Here is a 21,216-nt window from a genome sequence, read left to right as displayed (position 1 = left end):
ACAGACATTTATTCCCTCACAATTTTGGATGCCGGGAGTCTGAGATCAAGGTGTCGGCAGGTTCGCTGTCTTCGGAGGCATCTCTCCTTCGCCTCCAGAAGGCTCGTTCCCCGGTGTCTTCACGTGATCTTCCACTTGGGTGGGTCTCTGTCCTGATCGCCCCTCCTTATAAGGACACCGGTCATTTCGGATGAGGATGCGTCGGAATGACCTCATTTTAATTTAATTACTTCTTCAAAGATCCCATCTCCAAATGCAGCCGCATTCCGGGGCACCGGGGTTAGGACTTCAATGTATGAGTTTTGGAGAGATGAAACTTAGCCTATTCAGAGAATAGATTCCACTCACATTTGAAGAAATTAATGATAAAGCACTTTTAGATCATTTTCAGCATTTTGTTATTTTTTTTTATATGTCTTACAGCTTTTCATTCCTCATTTCCACCATTAATATATCTTCCTTTGTGTGTATTTGATTTTTTTTGTAGTGATACCTTGGGATTCTCTTCTCATTTCCTCTCTATTGGTATTTTCTTTGTAGTTGCCATGGAAATAGCACATAATATCATAGACATAACAGTCTGGCTTAAATCGATACCTAGTTAACTTCAATCACATGCAAAAAGCTCGACTCCTTTACACTGTCTGCTCTCAGCATCGCAAACCACATCTCTGTGTGTCAGGTACCTGTTACAGAATTATTATTTTTATGCATTTGTTTTTAAAGCCTGCAAAAAATAAAAATGTGGAGTTGTAAATCAAAGTTTCACAATAGTGCTATTTAACATGTATCCTTCTATTTAGTTAACCAGAAAATATATTTTCATATGGCTTTAACTTATTATCTAGTGCCCTTGTATTTCAACTCAAAGAATTCTCTCTAGCATTTCTTTTGGGTCAGGTGTAATAGTAATTAAGTGTCTCAGCTTTTGTTTGTCTGAGGATGTCTTAATTTTCCTCTCAGTTTGAATTCTCAGTTGACAGCTCTTCTTCTAGCACTTGATTATGTTAACCGCTGTCTTCTGGTAAAAGGCTTTTCCTGAGAAATTCTCCGGTAGTTTTATTGGGGTCTCCCTGTTGGTGATGGGCTGCTTTTCCCCTTTTGCCTTCGAGATTCTGTGTTTGTGTTTGCGACAATTTAGTATGTGTCTTATTGTGGGTCTCTCCGAGTTTACCCAAATTGGAATTTGTCGAGCCTTTTGGATTTGTATATCTATATCTTTCCTCAAATTTCAAAAGTGTTCTGCTATTGTTTACTCAAATTTATAGTTAAGACAGTTGTTTAAAATCTTCGTCTAGTAAGTCCAGTGCATGTGTTTCTTCAGAGACTGAAGATTAATTTTGTTCTTTGAATAGGCCATGTTTTCCTCTTTCTTTGTATGGCTTGTGATATTTGTCAACAATTGTGCATTGAAAAAAAAAAAAAAAAACAGCCCCCTCCCCCAGTCTGCGGAGGGACGCGGAAGAGCCTTACTCACTAGTGGGCTGCTCGGCCTACACAGCAGCCTAAAACGAAGCCCTAAGATCCCGGATCTCCCCGGGGCGTGTGTCCTGTGTGGGTCTCCGTGTGCAGCCGCCCCCGCCGCCCCTGCCCCAGCCCGCGTGCTGTTCTCAAAGGTCGTACTTTCCCCAAGACCCTCACCCCAGTTTCTTCTCAGGGTCTTAGGTGCTTTGTCGCATTCGGCCGCCTGCGATTTCTCGCCCCCAGGCCCCCCGCATGGCTGCGGTGCCGGTGCAGCTTGTAAGGGCAGCCGTGCCCCCACCGTCTCCCATGGCGCCCCCTGACCGTCCCCATCTGAGCCCCTGGTTTGGCCAGACCGACGCCAGTCCCTCCGGCTGCTCACGGACAGCCCGGAGCCCGGCAGGCGAGGTCCCCTTAGCAGCTGCGTCCTCAGGAAGGGGACCGGCAGTAGGCCACGTCCTCCTGGCTGCACCTGCTGTGTCGGGGAAGGTGCGGGACAAGGGCGAGTGACGTCCCATCAAGTTTCCTGCCACGGCGCGTGCGGCTCTCACTGCCCCGGGCACGTGCCGCGTGGCCGCGCACCTTCGAACGGCTTCCGGGGCCCCCGCGGTCATTCCCGCCCGTCTGGCGGCTCACCTGAGGCGGCCGCGGGCACGCAGGGCCCGGAGCCTCCCGCGGGCCGGCTTCCTGACGTCACTGCCACCGTGCTCGGCCGTTTTTAAATGATACCGAGAAAAGGCAACTCCATTCCTGCTTCCAGAAGCTTGCTCAGCACCTGGCTGTGCGTCCGCCCCGTGCCGTGAGGGCAGGTGTGTAGGGGCGCTCTGGCACGGCGTCGCGTGAGCGGATGGAGACCGTCCCGTGGTCACTCCAGCCTCAGTCGGTGTAGACAGATTCGGTGGGGCGGCATGGGTGTTGGGTGGCAGCCGCTCTGTCGAGTAAGCGGATGGTTCCTTTGAAAACTATTCCGTGACTGTGCAGAATCCCGCGCCTGCCCCCCGCCCGAGGAAAGGCCCTCGGCGGACGGACTCGGGAGAGGAATCACATTTACGCACAAAAACGGCAGCTCTTCGAGTTCAGCGGCGATCGTGTTCGATGTCGGAAGTGCGATAGGGGATTGTATTTAAACCGGCTGCTGTCCAGGTGTGAGTAGACAGCTCACGTCGCTGGCCCGTCCGTGCGGGGCGAGACCTCCTGCGGTGTAGACGTCGGCGCTCCGCCCCGCGGCCCTTCGTGCCGTACCGTTACCCGTGACCTGTCCTAAGGTTTATCGTGTCGAGCAAATGCTCACGTTTTGTTTTGTTTTAGTTAAATTTCAACCTCTTCAATAGAATTAAGCTTCGAACCGCCAAAATGTTGAGCTCTTTTCGCTGAATAAGGAGTCTCTTTTATTAGGAATAAAAATAAAGGTTGATTTCAATGTAGTTAAACTCTCTGAATTCTTTTAATCGCATTCGGCCGCCTGCGATTTCTCGCCCCCAGGCCCCCCACATGGCTGCGGTGCCGGTGCTGTCCAGGTGTGAGTAGAGAGCTCACGTCAAAATCACATTTTAAGTTACAATAATTTACGAGCTAAACCTGCCTAATGTGAATGTATTCTCTGGGTATTTCCCCAACAGCTACGTAAAATTACAATAATGTTTCTCTCTCTCCAGTGAGCCAGGGAGGTGTCGCCTTGGTCTCCGACATGTGCCCGGACCCTGGGACCCCCGAGAACGGCAGGCGGGCAGGAGCCGACTTCAGGTGGGAGACGATCACAAAGCACATTATCCTCTAACGCATGTCATTTCAGCTTGTGATTTGTAACTCTGCTGTCCTTCCGAGTTGAAGCTCTAACTCCTCAGTGGTCACCAAGCCTCGTTATTAGCAGGACCCCAACGCGCGCTGCGCTGAGGTCCAGCCACACGACGGTGACGCCGCTCACTGTCTTTGCCGGTGGTAACTGTTTAACTTGAAATGTGTAGCGTCAAAATGTGTCTCCCGGTTTTATTTCTAATTTAACTTCCCATGTTTGAATGCATTTCGGTTAATGTTTTGAAAAATAGATGGGATAAAAATTTAATCATAGCCTCATAATTATGTCATTAAATAAAGCATAACGGCGAATGTCCATGGCGTTCCATGCATTTATTTCAGAAAATGTTGACTCATTTTACTAGGATCACGGCGAACCAGAGCCTGCGTCCCGGTTTCTGCGTTATGAATGCCGTGCTGATCATTATTGTGCTGTTTCTTTGGGTTTTTCGTTTCTTTTAATTTGTTCAGAAAACTTAACATTTGCCCAGTCACCCCAGATGGATACTTGTCTTAGGACTAACCTCCAAAATCAAGTAATAAAGGGAGCAAGACATGTGTTTTCGCTTCCTTATGATCTCGCCATTTTTGAGAGAAAAATAAAAAAAAAATGTATGTGTAGAGAATTCAGTCTGTTAAAGTGAACTCAAAGTTGAAAGAAGGTAGTGATGCTATTAGGGAAAGATAAAGGGATGTTACTCAGTGAAATCAGAGATGCAACGGCGTTAGTTTTAAAGGATAGGGAAAGAATGAAGTTGTCTTTCTTGGGCGGCTGTAAGGAAGCTGGTAAAATGATACATTTCTGCATGAAAAGGAAACAGAGGCGCAGATTTCCGTAGAATTATAAACAAATGTAGACTATAATTCTGCCTTCTGTGTGTGCGCGTGTGCATGCATGTGCACATGCGTGTTTGCACATGAGCGTGTCCACCCCAGTGCAAGCTGCTCCTCAGAGCTGCTCGACACTGACCTGCTTTTCACGTGCTGGTCGCGTCTGTCGCGTTTCGAAAGGAACAGGAAACGGGAGTGGTGGGAACTCTGCTGTCGCAAACTCTGGGTGATGCGTTCAGGGGCAGTTAGTGTTTTCAGTTCCTCTGAAGCGCAGCCCGAGATGGAGATTCTCATTCAGGTGATTTTTCGGAGACTCGCCCTTTGAGAAGCGGCAACAAGAGCAGGAAAGGGCGCGAGGAGGAGCAGAGAGAAGGCGGGGGATGCACCTGGAGATGCACCTGCGACCGCCCCCGGGAGGCTGAGCGCGCAGCACCAGCTCGCAGGCCCCGCCTCCGGCGCCCCTCCCCCCGCCTGTCCGGCACCGCGTCCTGCTCAGCTCAGGGAGCTCCCCGAGGAAGGGTTGTGTCCAGCGGTGCGGGGTCAGTTGACAGAAAGGATACTGACTCCAGCTGTCAGCGAAGGCATTCGGGGACATCACATTGCTTTTGAAAACAAAGCACGTAGGTGACATCGGAACATTCTCGCTGTCACCCGTAGAGCTTTCTGTCCTGCGCATCCCTTTTTATCTCTGAAGTCTCCTCCGTTTTCCCCTTACCCAAGGAAGAATGGTCCATGTGCCTCGCTTCCAAGGAGCTCAGCACATCCCTCACTCGGGGTTCAGGCCAGCGCCTTTCCCTGCGCGTTTGCACGTGGTTCTCCGCGCCCCGCCCCACCCCCCCAAGCTCCCGCGGGAGAGGGGACAGTGTCTCGTTGGCCTCCAAGGCCTCCTCAGTGACTGAAACGGCGACCGGCGCACGAAGCAGCCCCATGCGGATGTGTCAAATGCTCTCGCGTGGGAAGCGAAGTGCCTCGTCAGTACTGTCACCCTGGAAATTCTTCCCAGGAATCTAAAAACTTCTCAGCCTATTTGGCAGAGCTCTGCTTTGAAAGAAAGTGAATTAAATCACATCTGACGGTGCATGTGATTCAAACTGCGTCCTCTGGTGAAGAAAGGCGGAGGAACGGCCTCGTCCTCCACAGTTAGCGAGGAGTTAGAAGCCTGAGCACCCGGCTTGTTCAGCACCAGCGCCGTCGTGAAAGGCTGGTCATCGTCTCAGGGGAGTACGCTGGCCTTGACTCTGTCTCCTCCTCGTAAGGGCCCTGCTTCTGCAGGAGCCGGACTTCAGGATAAGCATTAGCTCCCAGCGCAGCATTGGGTCACCTGGGGCAAAGCCAGGCTGGGCGTCCACGCGGCCCGTCAAGGAAGGGGTGGTGTGCCTTACCTGGGATGAGACTTCCAGTCCATTCTCTGTCTTAGGTTTGTGGGTAGTCTCGGTTTTGTTTATATGCCCCCTAAGTTCATGGCAATCAAATAATATTACAGTTGGGAAAATGATTTGAATGATTGATTTTTTTTCTAGAATTAAATATAGAAGCTTAAAATATTTCTGCCATCCGCAGGTAAGTATCGTGTATAAATGTACATATACACACATTGCTGTGCTAAGTGAGAGCTAGTCGCTTTTTTGGATACTTCATAGAACTTTCTCCCTAGATGATTGTGTCAGTTGCAAATAAAGGCCGTTTATTTTTTAGTTCCAATCTGAATATCTTTGACTTCTTTTCCTCTCTAAAGGCACTGGCTAGGACCTGTGTTACCAGGTTGATTAGAACTGCTGAGATATTCTTGTCTTATTCCTGATCTTAGGTAGAAAACATGGTTTTCATCATTCCAAGTGATATTAGTTGTAAGTTTTTCGTAGGTTCCTTTTACCAGGTAGAGGGAGTACCCTTCTATTTTTAGTTTGTTGGAAATTTTTATCAGAAATAGATGTAAAATTTTATCAGATCTTTTCTACATCTATTGAGGTGATCTTTTTGTTTATTTGTTGATAACAATGAATAACACTGATTTTCTGACTTTGCATTCCGGGGTAAAATTCATTTAGTCATGATTTAACAACCTTTTTACATACTGTTTGCTTTGATTTGCTATTTTTTTAGATTGTTTGCATGCACATTCATAAGTGATATCGGCCTATGGACTTTTCTTATAAACTTAATCTGGTTTTGCTGTCAGCATGGTATTGGTCTCATAAATTTAATTGGAAGATATTTTCTATCCTTGAATGTCCTGGAAGAGTTTGTCTGGAATTGGTAATATATATTTCTTAAAATTTTGGGAGAGTCATCAGAGAAATTTTATTATGAGGTTTTTAAATTACAAATTCAACTTATTTTTTACTTATAAGCCTACTCGAGTTAATGTCTCCACTTGAGAAAGCTTCTATCATCTGTATCTTTCAACTCATTTTTCAAGTTCATCAAATTTACTGGCATGATGTTATTAATAATATTTCCTTATCATTTAAATCAATATATTACAGTTCTAATTTCCGATGTTGGCGATTTGTGTTTTCTGTTTTACCTGACCCATCTAACTAGAAATATGTCGATGTATTGATCTTCTCGAAAGAAAATTTGCTTTCACTGATTTTCCTGTTTTATGCGTCTTGTATTCCATTGATTTCTGCTGAGTTTTTTCATTAGTTTCCTTCTTCTGTTTGTTATAGGATTTGTTTGCCCTTTTTTTGCATTTCTTAAGATTGAAGCTATAATTTAAGTCCTTTTTTTTTCAAATGTGGGTTGCTAGTGCTATAAATTTTACTCAAAAACTGCTTTAACTGCATCTCATTAATTTTATGTTCTCCTTTTTTACAGTTCACAATACTTTCTATTTTCTCTTCAGATTACTTCTTTGATTCATGAATTATTTACAAGTGTGCTGTTTAGTTTCCAAATATCTAAGGATTTTCCAAGGAATTGTTGTGTTCAGAGAACATATAGGAAATTTTGAGGTCAGAGAACATACTTTCTATTACTTAAATCCTTTTAAATTTATTAAGCATTGTTTTCTGGCCTAGAATATGCTCTGTCTTGGCAAAAATTCCATGTACACTGGAAAAGAAAATATATTCTCTCACAGTTGGGTGGAGTGTTCTGTGAGTATCAATTAGGTCAACTGGTTGATAGAGTTATTCAAGTCTTCAGTATCCTTACAGGTATTCTTACTTATTTCATCTGTTACTGAGAGGGGTGAAGCGAAATTTGCAGTTGTGGATCTGTCTGTTTCTCATTGCAGTTTTATCAGTTTTTGCTTCATGGGTTTTAAAGTGAGGCTCTTACACACACACACACACACACACACGCGTGTGTGGCATTGCTGCCTTCTGACACACGCACGCCTTCGATGCCATGCAGCGACCCCCTTCAGTCTCGGGAATATGTTTCACTCTGACATCAACCCTGTCAGCTCCTCCCATTGGCTGTTGTTAGTGTGGTTACTCTGTGTGTGGAGTTTCACATCTGCTTTCTGCACTCAATCTGTTACACTACTTTTCTTGGTTAAAATATGTATCTTTTTAAATTCTGCACTCACATATTGTTAAAAAGGAATGAATAATTGAATAACCTTTTATCTGGCAAAAAAAAATATTGTTCGAGTTTTAAGGAGAAAGAACATACGAGACATGCTATTTTGATATTTGCTATATTGCAACTAAGTTGAAGCTCAAAGTCATTCCCGCATGTGGCTTGGGACTGTGCAGCCGTCAAGGGCATCAGAGGCACAAGCTCTACCTTTGGCTGTTAACTGCCTCCACCCATGTGACAGCAGAATCTCCGTGTGTTCAGGTGTGGGCTGAAAGGTCACAGCTTTAACCTTATGACCATTAAGTAAAAGGACATGTGAGCATGCCTCGAATATAATGACCTCACTATACATTTTGATATTTTGAATAGAGGGAGGATATTCTTAATTGTTTAAATTACTTTTGAGACTTTTTAATGAGACAATTCAGATTTGTCTCAATGCTTATAATCAAAACTAATGTCTAACATATAATCCAAACTAATGACCACCATTGTCAAGATGAGTGGATAAAATTCATTTGTAGTGAGCGCTGTAATTATGTGTAATTTGGAGCTGTTTTTTATTTGAAAAGAGTTACATTTATTAGGTTTGTAAAATATTCCTCATCTAATTTTGTTTATATCGTTGTCTTTGTTTCTGTGAACATCTTTTTTTTCATAGACAATCTAAATATTAAGTCCAATATTATCTATAAAGAATTGTAGATAAATGAATCCCAAAATTCAAAGCTTTCTTCTGTGAATTTATATCAATTTTGAAATAGTTTTCTGAGTTTTCTTGACCTTCGACCACTCTCTAAAAGACAAAGCTTAGTCATTAGAACTGAAGACTTACGAGTAGTTCAACAGCGAAGTTCAGATGCCGGTTTATGTGGGAGGGAGACTGTGATGGGCTGTCACTCACAGTCCTGCGCTGGTGGGACATGCATCTCCTGTGTGGGCAGGTGCCATCCTCCCCATTTGCATGAACATGGCTGTTGAAATGGTTACAGCTGTGATTTGAAACTGGATCTTATTGACCTCAAAGCCTGTGTTGACCCAAACAGTTTGTAATAAAAAAATTTACGATGATTAAATCTGTCGCCCGGCCATGCGGGACCAGCGGGCAGGGTGTGCTGCTTGTGGAGATCAGAGAGTAGCCACGAGACGTGTCAGGGTCTGGTCGCGAGCCAGCCTTGGGCCCGGCGTTTCTGGCTGGGCTCCTTAGCACTTCCCTCTGCCCTCCGCTCTCGTGCCGGCTTCCATGTGTGGGACGAGGAGTCTGCACCCCACCTTCCTCCCTCGGGGACCCCGACTTTTCCAGCACCTCGTCTTGTGCCTGACTTCGGTCTCCGTCACCTGGAATCACCGTGGGTGATCGGAACATACGTTTACATTACAGCGTCTCTGCCCTGTCTGGTCACGAGGCGTTGAAGGAAGGGGACAGACCTCGTCGGCCTTGCGCCTGGTGCCTGAGCCCGGCCCAGGGTAGAGGCTTTCTTACGCTGGACGGTGCTGGAGTGGCGCCACCAGGCCTGGCCCTGGGGACAGACAGTCACAGCCTCGCTAGTGCCCTGCCAGACGGGCTGAGTCATCACCGTGGGTCAGAGAGCACATGATCGGCTTTTCCCGAAGCATGATCTACACCCACAAGGGAGTTGGGAGGGCGGTAGCCGTGACTTCAGAACCGAACCTCCAGTTTACGGGATTGGTATTCATGGGTCGCCATCTGAGCGAGTAACTTTTGTCCTTACCTCTTAGTATGTTTCTTTTTTTTTTATTCTCTAAGGGATCTCACAGAAATAGGCGTTATGCAGGTAAGGGGTAGCAGACGGAATTATGTGAAGTCAGATGGAAGTAGAAACCGAGGTGCATAAAGGAAAAGTCACGCGCTCAGTGCCCAGCAGGAAACAGCCCGCACCGCGAGTCCCTCGGTAAATGCCGCGCGACTCCGCTCTTTCCCGCCTTCGCGCCCGCGCCGCCCGCGCAGGACGGTTCCCCGCGGCTGCGAGCTCGCCGCTGCGGGGAGCTGCGTGACCGCACAGCCCCCGCCCCGTGTCGCGCGCCAGTGTGAGGACTCGCGTGCACGGACAGCGTGCAAACCGGAACGTGAATTTGCTTCGCTCCTTAAGAGCCGCTGTCCGCGAGCGCGGCGCGCTGCGGTGTGGCGGGGCGGCGCGCGCCCCAGAGGACCACGCGTGAGGCGGCCGCGGTGCCGTGGCCGTGTTGAAGGACGTCCGTGGCTTAACGCCTCTCCGTGGGGAGACAGTGGGGAGACTCTGGGGGGCTCTGGTTACCTCCTTCCTGTACAAACCACCTGTTTTCTGGGTTTGTTGAAAAACAGAATTTTTTTTTTTTTTACTTATTATTTTTTTTTAAACTGCTACACCGGAAAATCCCACTGTACTTTAAAGTGGAGCAGATGCGTCCGCCGAAATCCTGGCGCCCTGAACATCGGCTCCCTGAGCCCCGGAGTGTCCCTGAGGCTCCGCTCGCTGACCTGTGCCGCGGGCGCCCCGCGGGCGGCCTCCACCCCGCGCTGCTGCTGGGCGGTGTCGCCGCGCCCGCCCGCGCCCCCTCTGTGCGCCGGGGCCTCGTCCCGCCGGCGCCCCCCGAGACGTGCCTCCGCCACCCCCGCCCTCCGTGCGCCCCTGCATTCTTCCCGCTTCCTAGAACGCGCCGCCGGCCAGAGTTGCGTGTGTCGCCACGACTGTGACTCAGCGCACATGACGCATGTGCGTCGTCTGTCTCCCGCACGGGAGCGTGACCTCCGCGAGGGGCGGGCCGGGTGTCACTGATCATTCGTCGGGGTTTGACTCCCCACCTCACCTGCGCCCCTCAGACCCCGCCAGGATCGTCCCCAAGCCTCCGGCGGGGAGACACCTGGTCCTGCGGAGGGCGTGTGTCCCGGGCTGTGGCCTCCTCCCCGTGGGTCACGGCAGCCAGCGTCCAGGGCCGTGGGCCCCTCAGGAGGACCAGCCCTGTCGCCGCATGGCCCAGGGCCGGGGCCTTCTCCATCTGAGGCGCGCCCTCTGCCACTTCTCCGCAGAGGCCGGAGCCTGCCCCGGGAGGTCGCAGCGGGGCCACGAGACGGAGTTTGGCTTGGCCCCGGGGCGCCGTCCTGCCCGGCCCCCCCCCCCCACTCGCATCCCCGCCCGTGGCGGGCCCCGGGCCCCTGCAGTCTCGTCACTGCCAGCGTCCCGGCCCACGGTTTGCGTGACTTCGCGTTTGCTCTTTGTGGCGGGAATGACGGGATGCCTGGGAAATGCACTGTCATTTCTCCCCTCGACGTGTTCAGGGCGGGCGCGCGGCGCTTTCCAATACGGAAGCCTGTGACTGTAACTCGGGCCCTGCCAGACCCAGGATCCTAGGGGCCGGCCCATGCCTGCCCACACTCACACACATGCTTGCACGGTGCACAAGTGCACATGCGCACACCTACATACACAGAGATACACACATGCACATGTGCATGTGCACATGTGCATGTGTGTATACACACAGAACACGATGCTCGGAAACGTGCAAACTTGCACAGATACACACACATACACAGAGATATACACATGCATATGTGTGCACACACATGCACACATGTATACACACAGAACACAATGCTCGTGTGCATACAAACATGCACATATGCATGCATGCACAGATACATGTACACACATGCATGTGCACACATCCACACAGGTATACACAGAGACACATACACATGCTCACACACATATGCTCAAATGCACATATACACATGCACACACAAATACATATACACACGTACATATATACATATGCATAAACATACACAGATCCAGGTGTGCACACACAGACAGGTATATACACATACACATGTATGCATATCTACAATGTACACACACATACACATATATGTACAAGCACACATACACAATATGCACATGTACACATACATTCATACACAAGTACTCACATAGACACACATATACACAAAAAAACACATGCACATAGATACACATATCCTATAACACTTCATATATTATCCCGCTATGTGCTTCTTGTTCTCAAGAAAATAGTTCATTTAAGCAAAAAATCTAAATCTTCAATAAAGTTTAGTTCCAGATATAATTTCCACATATCATTTATGCTTATTTTGCAAGGACAAATATGACAAATCCTGGCTTGAGCTTCATTCTAAAGAACAGTTATTTGTTCTGATTCTTGTGTTTTCAGTTACTTTAGAGTGAAAACAGCATAATGTAGTTTTTCTCTTTCCTGGAGATGCAAAACGTTTGCCCACATGCAGCGCCTCAAAATCATTTCGATTCCTCTTGCATCTATGAATCTTTAAGTGCAATGTTTGAACTGGATATTTTTTTTAAAAACAAAGATGTAACTTATCTATCTGTCTTTGTCACCCTATCGGTGACCATTTCGACAGCTCTAAGTCGGTCATGGGGAAGTTGGCTGCTTCCTTAGACTCAAAAGGTGTTGGCCAGTGTCGGCTGCAGGAAGGTGAGGGTTTCTCTGTCTGGCCCATCAGGTGCTGTGGGGCAGTGTGACCTCTGCTCACTAACGGATAGTCAGATGTCACGGCTAAAACCACCCACACGTTGTTTTGGATTCTACTTTTAATCTTTGAGTAACTACAGTGTTTCTTTTTCTTCTCCAGAAATAAGTCCTAGTACCAGCCTTCAATAAATGCACAAATAGTCATTATCTAGAAAAACCGTATTTAGAAATAGTTCATTTTAGTATGAAATCATATTGAGAAATAGTTCATTCACTTAGAAAGGCTCTTCAACCCGTGTAGGTAAAGTCTAGTAGACAGTGAAAAATGAAATGTCTATAGAATTCACAGTTGAATGAAGAGCTTTTGAAAAGTTCTAAGCATTGAAGGAGAAAAAAAAATGTGATTATCTATATCTTACTTTATTTAAAGCACAAAAGTATGTTGTCTTAAGTGTTTAACTTAAATTTTACCATTTGGATATTTATCATCTATACACAATATATCTTTATCTTACACAAAGTCAGTTTTCTCTTATTTCTTACAGTTTCCAACTACTAGCAGTTGTCAAAATTGCACAACATAATTCATCTAAGGTTTTCTAAATTTACTTGCCAGTGGGAAGGTATTAATAGTTTCCTTTTTTTTTCCTGAAATTTTCTTCTAAGAGTGCTTTTCAGAAAACCAAATTACATGCCCTAATGTTATACATGTAACTTCAAATGTAGTCATCATAAAATTAAATCATAAATGAAAACTTAGTTTTTTATTCATTTGAAGTTGAAAGTGTGCATGGATTTTAAATTGAACTGATTTATCTGCTAGATAAAACCAAAGCAAAATATTAAAATCATAAATTAGAAATTGATTCATTATTAGATTTTTCGACCTCACCCTGGTTCATCACAATGCAGGGCCCCCTCTCGCTCTGCTGTTGGGGGGGGGGGGCTCCCCTGTTAGCCGCTCTGTCTTCCAGCCTACAGTTGAAATAAGCATTTTTACTAGTAGGGTTTTCAAGATTTTTTAAATATGTAAATTATAAAGTGATAAAACCAGAAGCGATACAGTTATTGGAACACGGAAACCAAAGTGTGCTTACGATGACGTTACTGCTTTAACAATAGTTTTGTGCCTATTTTTTCTGATGTAGTTGACCATGATTCTATTATGGGACCATGTCATAGCCTCCAAAACACAACTCTGGCCATATTTTCCAATGTTTTGAATGATAAATGTATACTTCATAGTCAGAAATGAAGTCAAGTTGTCACATATTGGTGATACAATTAAGGTCCTAATACTTTCTAACACTTTGCTGAGCACATCCAAGGGGACTTGATTGCATGTGCGCGAAGCCATACGAAGAGACAGAGGTCCTGTCGTCTGGGGGCGCCTGTCCCCAAGCGTACGATCGCCGATTCTTTCTTTACGATCGACCACACCTGGAAATCGTGTGGTAGCACCTCGGCTTAAGAGGACCATGAAAAATGCAGACTCCAGTTCCAGTCTCCCCGACCCAGCACCGAGCGAGTCTCCTGGTTTACGTTCCTAGTGGCGCTGACGAGACTCTTCAGTTTGCTCCGTGCTTGATTTGTTTCCTGTGTGTTTTTTCCTCCCGTGAATAGACCGTTGTCTCCATGGCGTGGGCCTTTGTCTTGTTAACGTCTATATCACTGGTGCCCAGAAGAGAGTGTGGCACACGCTGCGTGTTCAATAAAAATGAAGTAAAAGAACCACGAAAATGTGAGAACGGAAATTTAGGTAAACGGAAAGAACCGAAGGTCGGAATAGAGAATACAGGCACGTGAGAGTTGTTTTCGAAACAAAATATGTGTATTTATTTTATTTAGTTAATGCAGTTCCACAGGTTTAAACAAAGACGCATGAGCAGGACGGAAATTATGAAGGGGAATGTCTAAAAACTACGGCCGTCTTAAACGACTGTTAGGACCGATAATGGCCATCGTGTCTACGTTTTGGTTTTCACACTTTTCACTTTCAGGAACGATCCGCGTTGGGTTCTGAGCACAGTGCTCCCCAGGGCAGCGTCCGGGCAGTGTGGCTGCGGGCGGTGCGGGCGAAGGCTTCGCAGGGCGGGAGGTTTGGGGCGCCGCGCACCGCGCGCCCCCCGAGCAGTCGAGGTGGTCTGCACGCCTTACATTCTAGGAAGCCGAGAGGCCCTTCCAGAAAAGGAACGTGCTTAGTTCGGTTTAATCCAGAATGCTTCAGATTGCTTTGACCCTGATTTGATGAATCTTACGATGTCCAAAAGCATTGTATGCACGTGTGGGGAACGTTTGTGTAACGCCACCTGGATGACAGTCACTCTGACATTGTAGAGAATTTCTCAGTAAGCAGGAAAGAAAAGCATTGTCACTGTCCGCTGTCTGTTGTTAAGTTTATCCCTGACGGGGTCTCTTCACCCTGTGTTCACCAGCGACAGCCGCAGGGTTTGTCGGTGGAGCCATGTCGGATTCCCTCTCGGGGCGGCAGGCCCGTCAGGTCAGGAGGCAACGCCGCGGTCAGCGCCCTGTAGACTCGGGCCCGGGAGCGGCCACCGCGTCCCTGCCCGGTGGCACCCGCGCTGCGACTCGTTCCCGTGGAACTGCACTCTGTGACAGCCTTGTGTCCGGGCGGCCACCCAGAGCCCACGCCTGCGGGTGGCCGCCACGGTTTCACCCAAGTCCAGGCAGCACGGGCCACTCTGCCCTGCAGCAAATGACCCATGAGATGTGTTCCCGAAACGCTGGACGTCATCAGCGCTGGCGATACCGACGTCGACTCCTTCCTGAGAAAGCTGCTGTGTTCCCCGTTCATTGGGACCAAGCCTTCTCAACCTCGCGGTGGGGACACAGCGCGAGCCCCGTCCCCTTGGCGAGTGCCAGGCGTGCACGGGGACCGTGGGTGGAGCTCTGCCCTGAGTCTCAGCATCTCAGCATCTCAGGAGGGACCTCGCTCGTCCTTAGCTTAACCCTTACGCTGCCGGTGAGCAGCGATGTCCCCCGCCACCCCGCGGATTTAGTGCGCCTCATCCGACGATCTGGGGGCCCCAGTGGACGGGGAATCAGGCGGCTCTTGTTTTTCTTGTACCGAGCATTTTGTTAACCTGGCCTTTCTCAGCCCGTTTCTGTAAGATATTTGCTCCCGTGGAATGAGATCTTCTTACTGAAGCCACCACACACAGGCCGCCTTTGTCACTGTCTCTGTCTCAGAGAGGACACGTGAAGGTTCGCATATTTGTCTAGCTACGAAGTCGGCAGGACAAATGGGCGCCCAGGCCGGCGACTGTCGCCTGTGTCGCGTCGCCCGGCGGTCCCCGTGAGCGGTCTCTTCGTGGGACGCTTGATGTTGGCGCTTGTGTGATGCCGCCACACGCCAGCAGCGCTGAGCTTTGCTTTAAAGACGTCTTCCGTGCATAATCGGGGCTGTTGTTTGTTTTGTCGTTGCTCAGGGTTGGTGCGAGCGTGCAGTTCTCCTGCGAGGACAATTACGTGCTCCAGGGATCCAAAAGTGTCACCTGTCAGAGAGTCACGGGGACGCTGGCTGCGTGGAGCGACCATCGGCCGATCTGCCGAGGTGAGGCGGGCGCGGGGCTGGCGCGCGTCTGCGCGTGCGCGCGGGGGTCCGCGCACCTGCCCTGCGGCTGGACTGCGGAGCTGGGTGATGCCGCGCGTTTCCATAGCGATGGCGGATAAGAGAGAGCGGTCCTCGGCGTTCGTTAGGAGGCTGAGGTGTCCAGGGATGCTTGCGGCGTTGACTTTCAGGAAAGACACGACCAGATCTCACGCCCTAATTCACACTCATTCTCCGCGTGCCTGGGCAGCCAGCCGGCCAGCCGCGTGTGTGCGCACAGCCTGCACACGTCCGAGAGCACGTTACACACCAGCTCCCTGCTGATCTAGAGCAATCCTTGTCAGGGACTCTGGGGTCACTGCTGGGGTGGTGATGTCGCTGGTCACCGTGTCAGGGGTAAATTCTCCTAAACTGATCTCTGACAATTTTAGCAGAACGAAATATTTCACCATCCTCTTTCTTCTTCAAAGAGGTCAAGTTACTGAGTCGTCACTTCTGTGAAGCAGGTGACCAACCTGCCAGAATCACAGAGGCCATGGTGGGCGTGGCAAGAACCACTGGCAGTTTTAACACGAAAAAAAAAAAAAACAAACAAAACAAACAAAAAACAATGAAATGCAAAGTAAAAAAATAGAATTTTGTTTCTGTTTTGTTTTGTGTTTTGGGCATAAAATAATTTGAGCAAATTGTTGGTTTTGAGGGAAGAAAAAAGTAGCAGTAAGTTGACCAAGGAATTAAAAGGCAAGTTTTATATGTAAAAGTATCTTATCCTTCTAGTCTTTTTCAAGTAAATGTGTTTATAATTTTTTTTAAATTTTAAACAATGTCAGTTACTTTTTATAAAATGAAGTAGTTACCAAATACATCGCTGGCTTTATCTGAAGTAAAAATCCAGTATTGCACATTTACTCTATGGTACTCCTTACCTATAACCACTGGTGGCTTTTTATGTGTAGAAAACAGGGCCATGTAGCATCCGGGCATGCCCGTGGGCAGAGTGGGGAGGGGGTGTCTGGCTGCAGGTGGCCGTGTCTTATGAAACAGAGGTCCTTTGTGGACGGGCACTAGTCTCCAGTCGAGAGAATGCAAATGGCCATGTCCTGCTCCTTTTGGTCACTAGACTATTGTGCAATACTAAAAAGTGAGCGTAGCAAAATTCATGTTCCCACCGAGTGGCGGCGATGTGCAGTGCTCCCGATTATAAATGAGGACTGCGGGGCAGGTGGTATGGTTCCCCTAAGGAACAGACTGTGCTGTTATTCTTTTATTTTTTTTCCTGCTCTTTTACTCCAGAAATATGTCATTATTTTAAAAGCCCAAACCAGACAAAAGCAGTCAATACACACCCGCTTTAAACCGATATCTGAGAGTGATGTAAAGGAAATCCATGCATAGGGTATTATTTGATTCCGACTTATTATTCCTTGACTTTGCCTTTTTCTGCCCTGAGTCTCAGGCCAGACTCAAACGCTGTGCCAGCCTCCCCGTCCCCGTGACACCCCCTGACTCAGAGTCAGACCCCCCCCCTCCCCAGTGCTCAGCACGCAGCCGCCCCGTCCAGGGCAGGGTCTGGCTGTCCCCTCCGCCCTGCTCAGCCCGCCACCGCCTCAGAAGCAGGCGTCTCTCAGCATCCTGCTCTCACAGACTCCCGTGTCCTACTCGGTCCCATCTGAGAGGAGAAAAGCTCCCCCGGGCCGTCTGCCCGCGGCGTGGCTCGTTCGGGCTCGTGTCCTGTGAACGTGCCGTCACCGGTCACCTCTGTCCCCCACGTGCAGAAGCAGAGTGCTCATATCAGCCAATTAACTCCGAGGACCGGGGACAGTACCTTGCCTTCCTGGCAGTGCACAGACGAATGGCTGTCACGGCTCAGTAATTATCCAAGGGAATTTGTTTGAAATTATGCCTGCTTCACTTAGGGGTTCCGGAAACAGCTATGATTTTCACAGGATAAAATATCATGAGCCGTTTAAACTTGTGTAAGTATCTTTAACCGGCAGTAGAGTTTTAAACAGTCCGTGCCCTCAGAGTCTAGGGGCGACACATGCGTGGAGCTGGATTTCCCGCCGGCGCCCTGCGATGGGCAGGGCCGACGCTTCCCTCGCTCAGCGCGTCGGGAGCGCGTGTGAGGAAAGCCAAGGGCCGTGTGTGATTGGAGCCGGTCAGGCGGGAGCCAGGCTGGGCCACCCGGGGTCACGGAGCGAAGCTGTCACTGCCTCGGGGTTCCACGTTAGGTTAGCTGGGCGTTGCCCTTGTTCATCTGTCCTTTCCTGAGGCCTTTACAGCTGCTTCTTGCACCCCATGGTTTCTGTCTCTGCAGAAACAGCATTTTAAATAGTCGCAAAAAGACCAGTTGCGAAGTGCACACTGGGGTCGCCGGGAAGCCGGCCCCTTATCCCGCCGGATTAACGCCCGGAGCTGATTTACAGTCATGTTTTCTGTACTGATTCTTTTATCCTGTAGCTACAGTCACAGATGTAAGGACACGTACCTTCTTACTTTTTATGTTAATTCCAGTGAATTTTTTTGGGAAAAAAAAATCTGTTGTTGCTTCTAGACTCCTAAGGCTTGCTAATTTTTACCTGAAGTCGCTTGGGAGAAAAACATATTTTTCTCTTTATTTTTTATCAAGTTATTGGAACTAAAAAAGTTTTTTTTTTTTATGTTCCTCTCAAATCCGATGGACATAAAATGACCTGAACACTGGTGTGAATTTGGTGCCATGTTCCTAGAACACCCCGAGAGAGTTCCTCACGGCCTCCCTTGGACCTGTTTCCCTCTCACGCAGAGCACCGTCCCCCGGGGCCTCCACGCGGCTGTCCCCTGCACGCGGCTGACCCCTCCGTGCCTTCGGCAGCTGCCGTCCTCCCCCGCACTCCCCCGCACTCCCCCGCATTCTGCCGTCGCCTGCGGCCCCAGATGCTCTTCAGCCCCCGCTCCGGAAGCCAGGTCCTCCCAGCATGAGGCGCCCACGTCACCGGCCCGGCGAAGGCGAGGGGCTCAGCTCCGTGCCCTGTCTGCCGCGTCCCCAGGCTGAGCTAACCGCGCCGGCCGGAGGGGAGGGTCCGGGGGTAACCTGCGTCCCCGCCGAGCGCGCACTGGCGGCCGTGGGCCACGTGCTCCGCGCCGCGTGCGCGTCCCTCCCTCCGCCCTCACAGCGGCCATCGGTGAAGTTACAGCCACTGCACTGATCGATCACACCGAGAGGCTGCCGATGCCCCGGTTTACGATTAGACATCTAGTAACTGCATGAGCCTGGCCGGGGACCCAGGCGGGTTTAAGAAAAGCCAGCCCTTCACCTCTGTGACACACGTCCTCCGCAGAGATTGACAACGTCGGTATAGACATAGAATCTGTGGTCGGCAAAAATACTTTTGTACTAAAATCGTGCAAGCAGTAGAATATGCAATACGCTTATCAATTTGCTTAGGGAAAAAGCTTCTGACGTGAGTTCCGATATTCTATAACTTTAGTCACTTAGAATATTCCTCTCTTTATTTAAGCAGTTACTATAGAAGAATAAAGATTCCTGGAAATGAATTTTCATAAATAGAGAAATTATTACTTCGCAGTCCAGAAGGTGAACTGCGTGAAACAGAAGTGTTTTATACCTTTGGTTAAATAGGGAAATGGCGTGGCCTGGCCTTCACCTTCGGTTCGATTTCTTCTCCCTTTCCGCTTCCCCTCTGCATAGCTTGTATTTCCAGTGATCGTTTTTCGAATTCCCACTCTTCCTGAAAATCATGTAAGAGGTGAGTGAAATCGCAGTGCGCAGAACCCTGCCACATGGGTCCCACGAGCCGTCCGTCAGGTCCCCACTGCTAGCGAAGGCCACTTGTCGAGCAGGGCGAGCGCTTGCGTGCGCATCACTCTGTAGGAGGCGTCACCGATTTCCCAAAGGGTCTCGGAAAGGGAGACGCTGGATGGGAGTGGAAAGTGTCCTTCAGGTATCACACGTACCAACGTGCACCTGCACATCTCAGTGATGGAAATGTATTCAAATGCCGCTACAAACACTTGATTGGCACCAGCACACTATAGTTATTTCTGTTTGCCAATTAAACCCTTGACTAAGTGAATACACGTTTGGTGCAGGACTGTCAGGGAAGCAGTCCCTCCAAACCCAAGGACCCGTGACATCGCTCCGTCCTTGTGGGAACCAGTTTGCACGGGAGGCTGAGCGTGACAGGGCCCATCCCTAGGTGGCGGTCCAGCAGGGGCCGTGAGCGGAGGAGGACAGGAGGGAAGGTGGATCCTCGCTCAGGCCCACGGCGCTGTTCTCTGAGCCCCCAGACCACGGGTTCATATTTAATCACAGCAGAGAAACAGCCAGCGAAGCCACACAGGTGTGGCTGGCCGATACTCTGACGCCTGCAGTGCCCTTGGGGGCAGGGGCTGCGTGCGTCACCCTGACCCCCTCGGCGCCACGCTTTCCTCCTGTCTCCCCGACTGGCCGCCCTTCGGCATTCCCGGGGGGCGGGCAGGAATGCGGGGCACAGCACCTACTGGGCCACCCCCACCCCGCGTGCATTTAGTGGGGCTCCCGGGCTTGCATCCCAGGCCGTGCTGGGTTCTTCTCCAGCTCTTCTTCCCAAATATTTGTAAAAGAAACTTAATATATAGGGGACATGAAAAATGACCCCTCAGGTGCTTGAACTGTTGGGGCGGTGGGTACTGGGCGTGGCCACGAAAGCAACGGGTCTTCCCTCCTCCTTCTGCACTGTGAAATCCAGAGGGTGTGCAGTTCAGTGGGACCCGCCCTGCCCCACAACCACGGGACAGACGGGGAAGCCAGGCAGCCGGGCCAGCCTGCGGGAGGCGGGGGGCCACATGCGGTCTGGACCCTCACCGCCGCGTGGGGCCTGGTCGCAGCGCACGGAAACCGTGGTGACTCCACGGACTTTGCTACTACACGTCAGCAACTGGCCTTGGAGTAGCCATGAATGGAAACCCGAGAATTGCCTGTGGTCAGTGGCAAAGCGGTACCCAGCGAGCCGCAGTTGGCGTGGTGACGGGAGTGTCCTCAGAGGGTAAGGGAGGAGACGATGAGGGCAGGGATGACTTAGAAGGGCAAAGACCAAATGAACAATTTCCTAAGAGGGAGGTTTCGGACGAAATACGTATAGATCATATTAGATCATATCATTTAAGGTTGTCACGCCTATTCAGAAGTGACGAGTAGTTATGGGGCAAAACAGGAAAGACTCCTGCCCTGCCTGTTTTCACATATTTTACTTCAGCTGATTATTTTGACAGCTCGATTAAAAGTGTCAGGGAAAAGGGTTAAATATTTTAATTAAAACTGTATTACAAAGAAATAGTCATAAGAAAAGAAGGACAATCATTTTATGAATGGATTTGACGACCAGGTGAGACTCTCTGAGAAGGACTAAGTTCACAACTTGTCCTGCGTGAACCAGGGCTGTGTGTGCAGGAAACGCAGAGAATGTGCCACTTCTCTATAAATATTTGACTCGCAGTTATCTCCCTCAACACTATCATCACAAAAAAATATTCCCTCGAGCAGTGGGAAAGATGGATTTCATAGAGAGCTGGAAACC

At 49.2% G+C, this 21,216-nt stretch overlaps 1 protein-coding gene across 2 annotated transcripts in view; it reads left to right on the top strand.

The window, feature by feature from the left end:
* The window catches only part of CSMD1 (CUB and Sushi multiple domains 1), a 1,035,440-nt gene that overhangs the window by 746,807 nt on the left and 267,417 nt on the right, over positions 1 to 21,216 (top strand). For both annotated transcript variants that reach the window (XM_036228983.1, XM_036228984.1), the window contains exons 8-9: positions 3,117 to 3,204; positions 15,537 to 15,661. In XM_036228983.1, coding sequence (XP_036084876.1) covers positions 3,117 to 3,204; positions 15,537 to 15,661 — 213 coding nt within the window. The remainder of the gene's footprint in view (positions 1 to 3,116; positions 3,205 to 15,536; positions 15,662 to 21,216) is intronic.

The sequence above is a fragment of the Rousettus aegyptiacus genome, unplaced genomic scaffold (assembly GCF_014176215.1).
Source record: "Rousettus aegyptiacus isolate mRouAeg1 unplaced genomic scaffold, mRouAeg1.p scaffold_m13_p_11, whole genome shotgun sequence".
Taxonomy (NCBI): Eukaryota; Metazoa; Chordata; class Mammalia; order Chiroptera; family Pteropodidae; genus Rousettus; species Rousettus aegyptiacus.
Note: the sequence above shows the minus strand (reverse complement) of the source record. Positions and strands in the feature narration are given on the sequence as shown.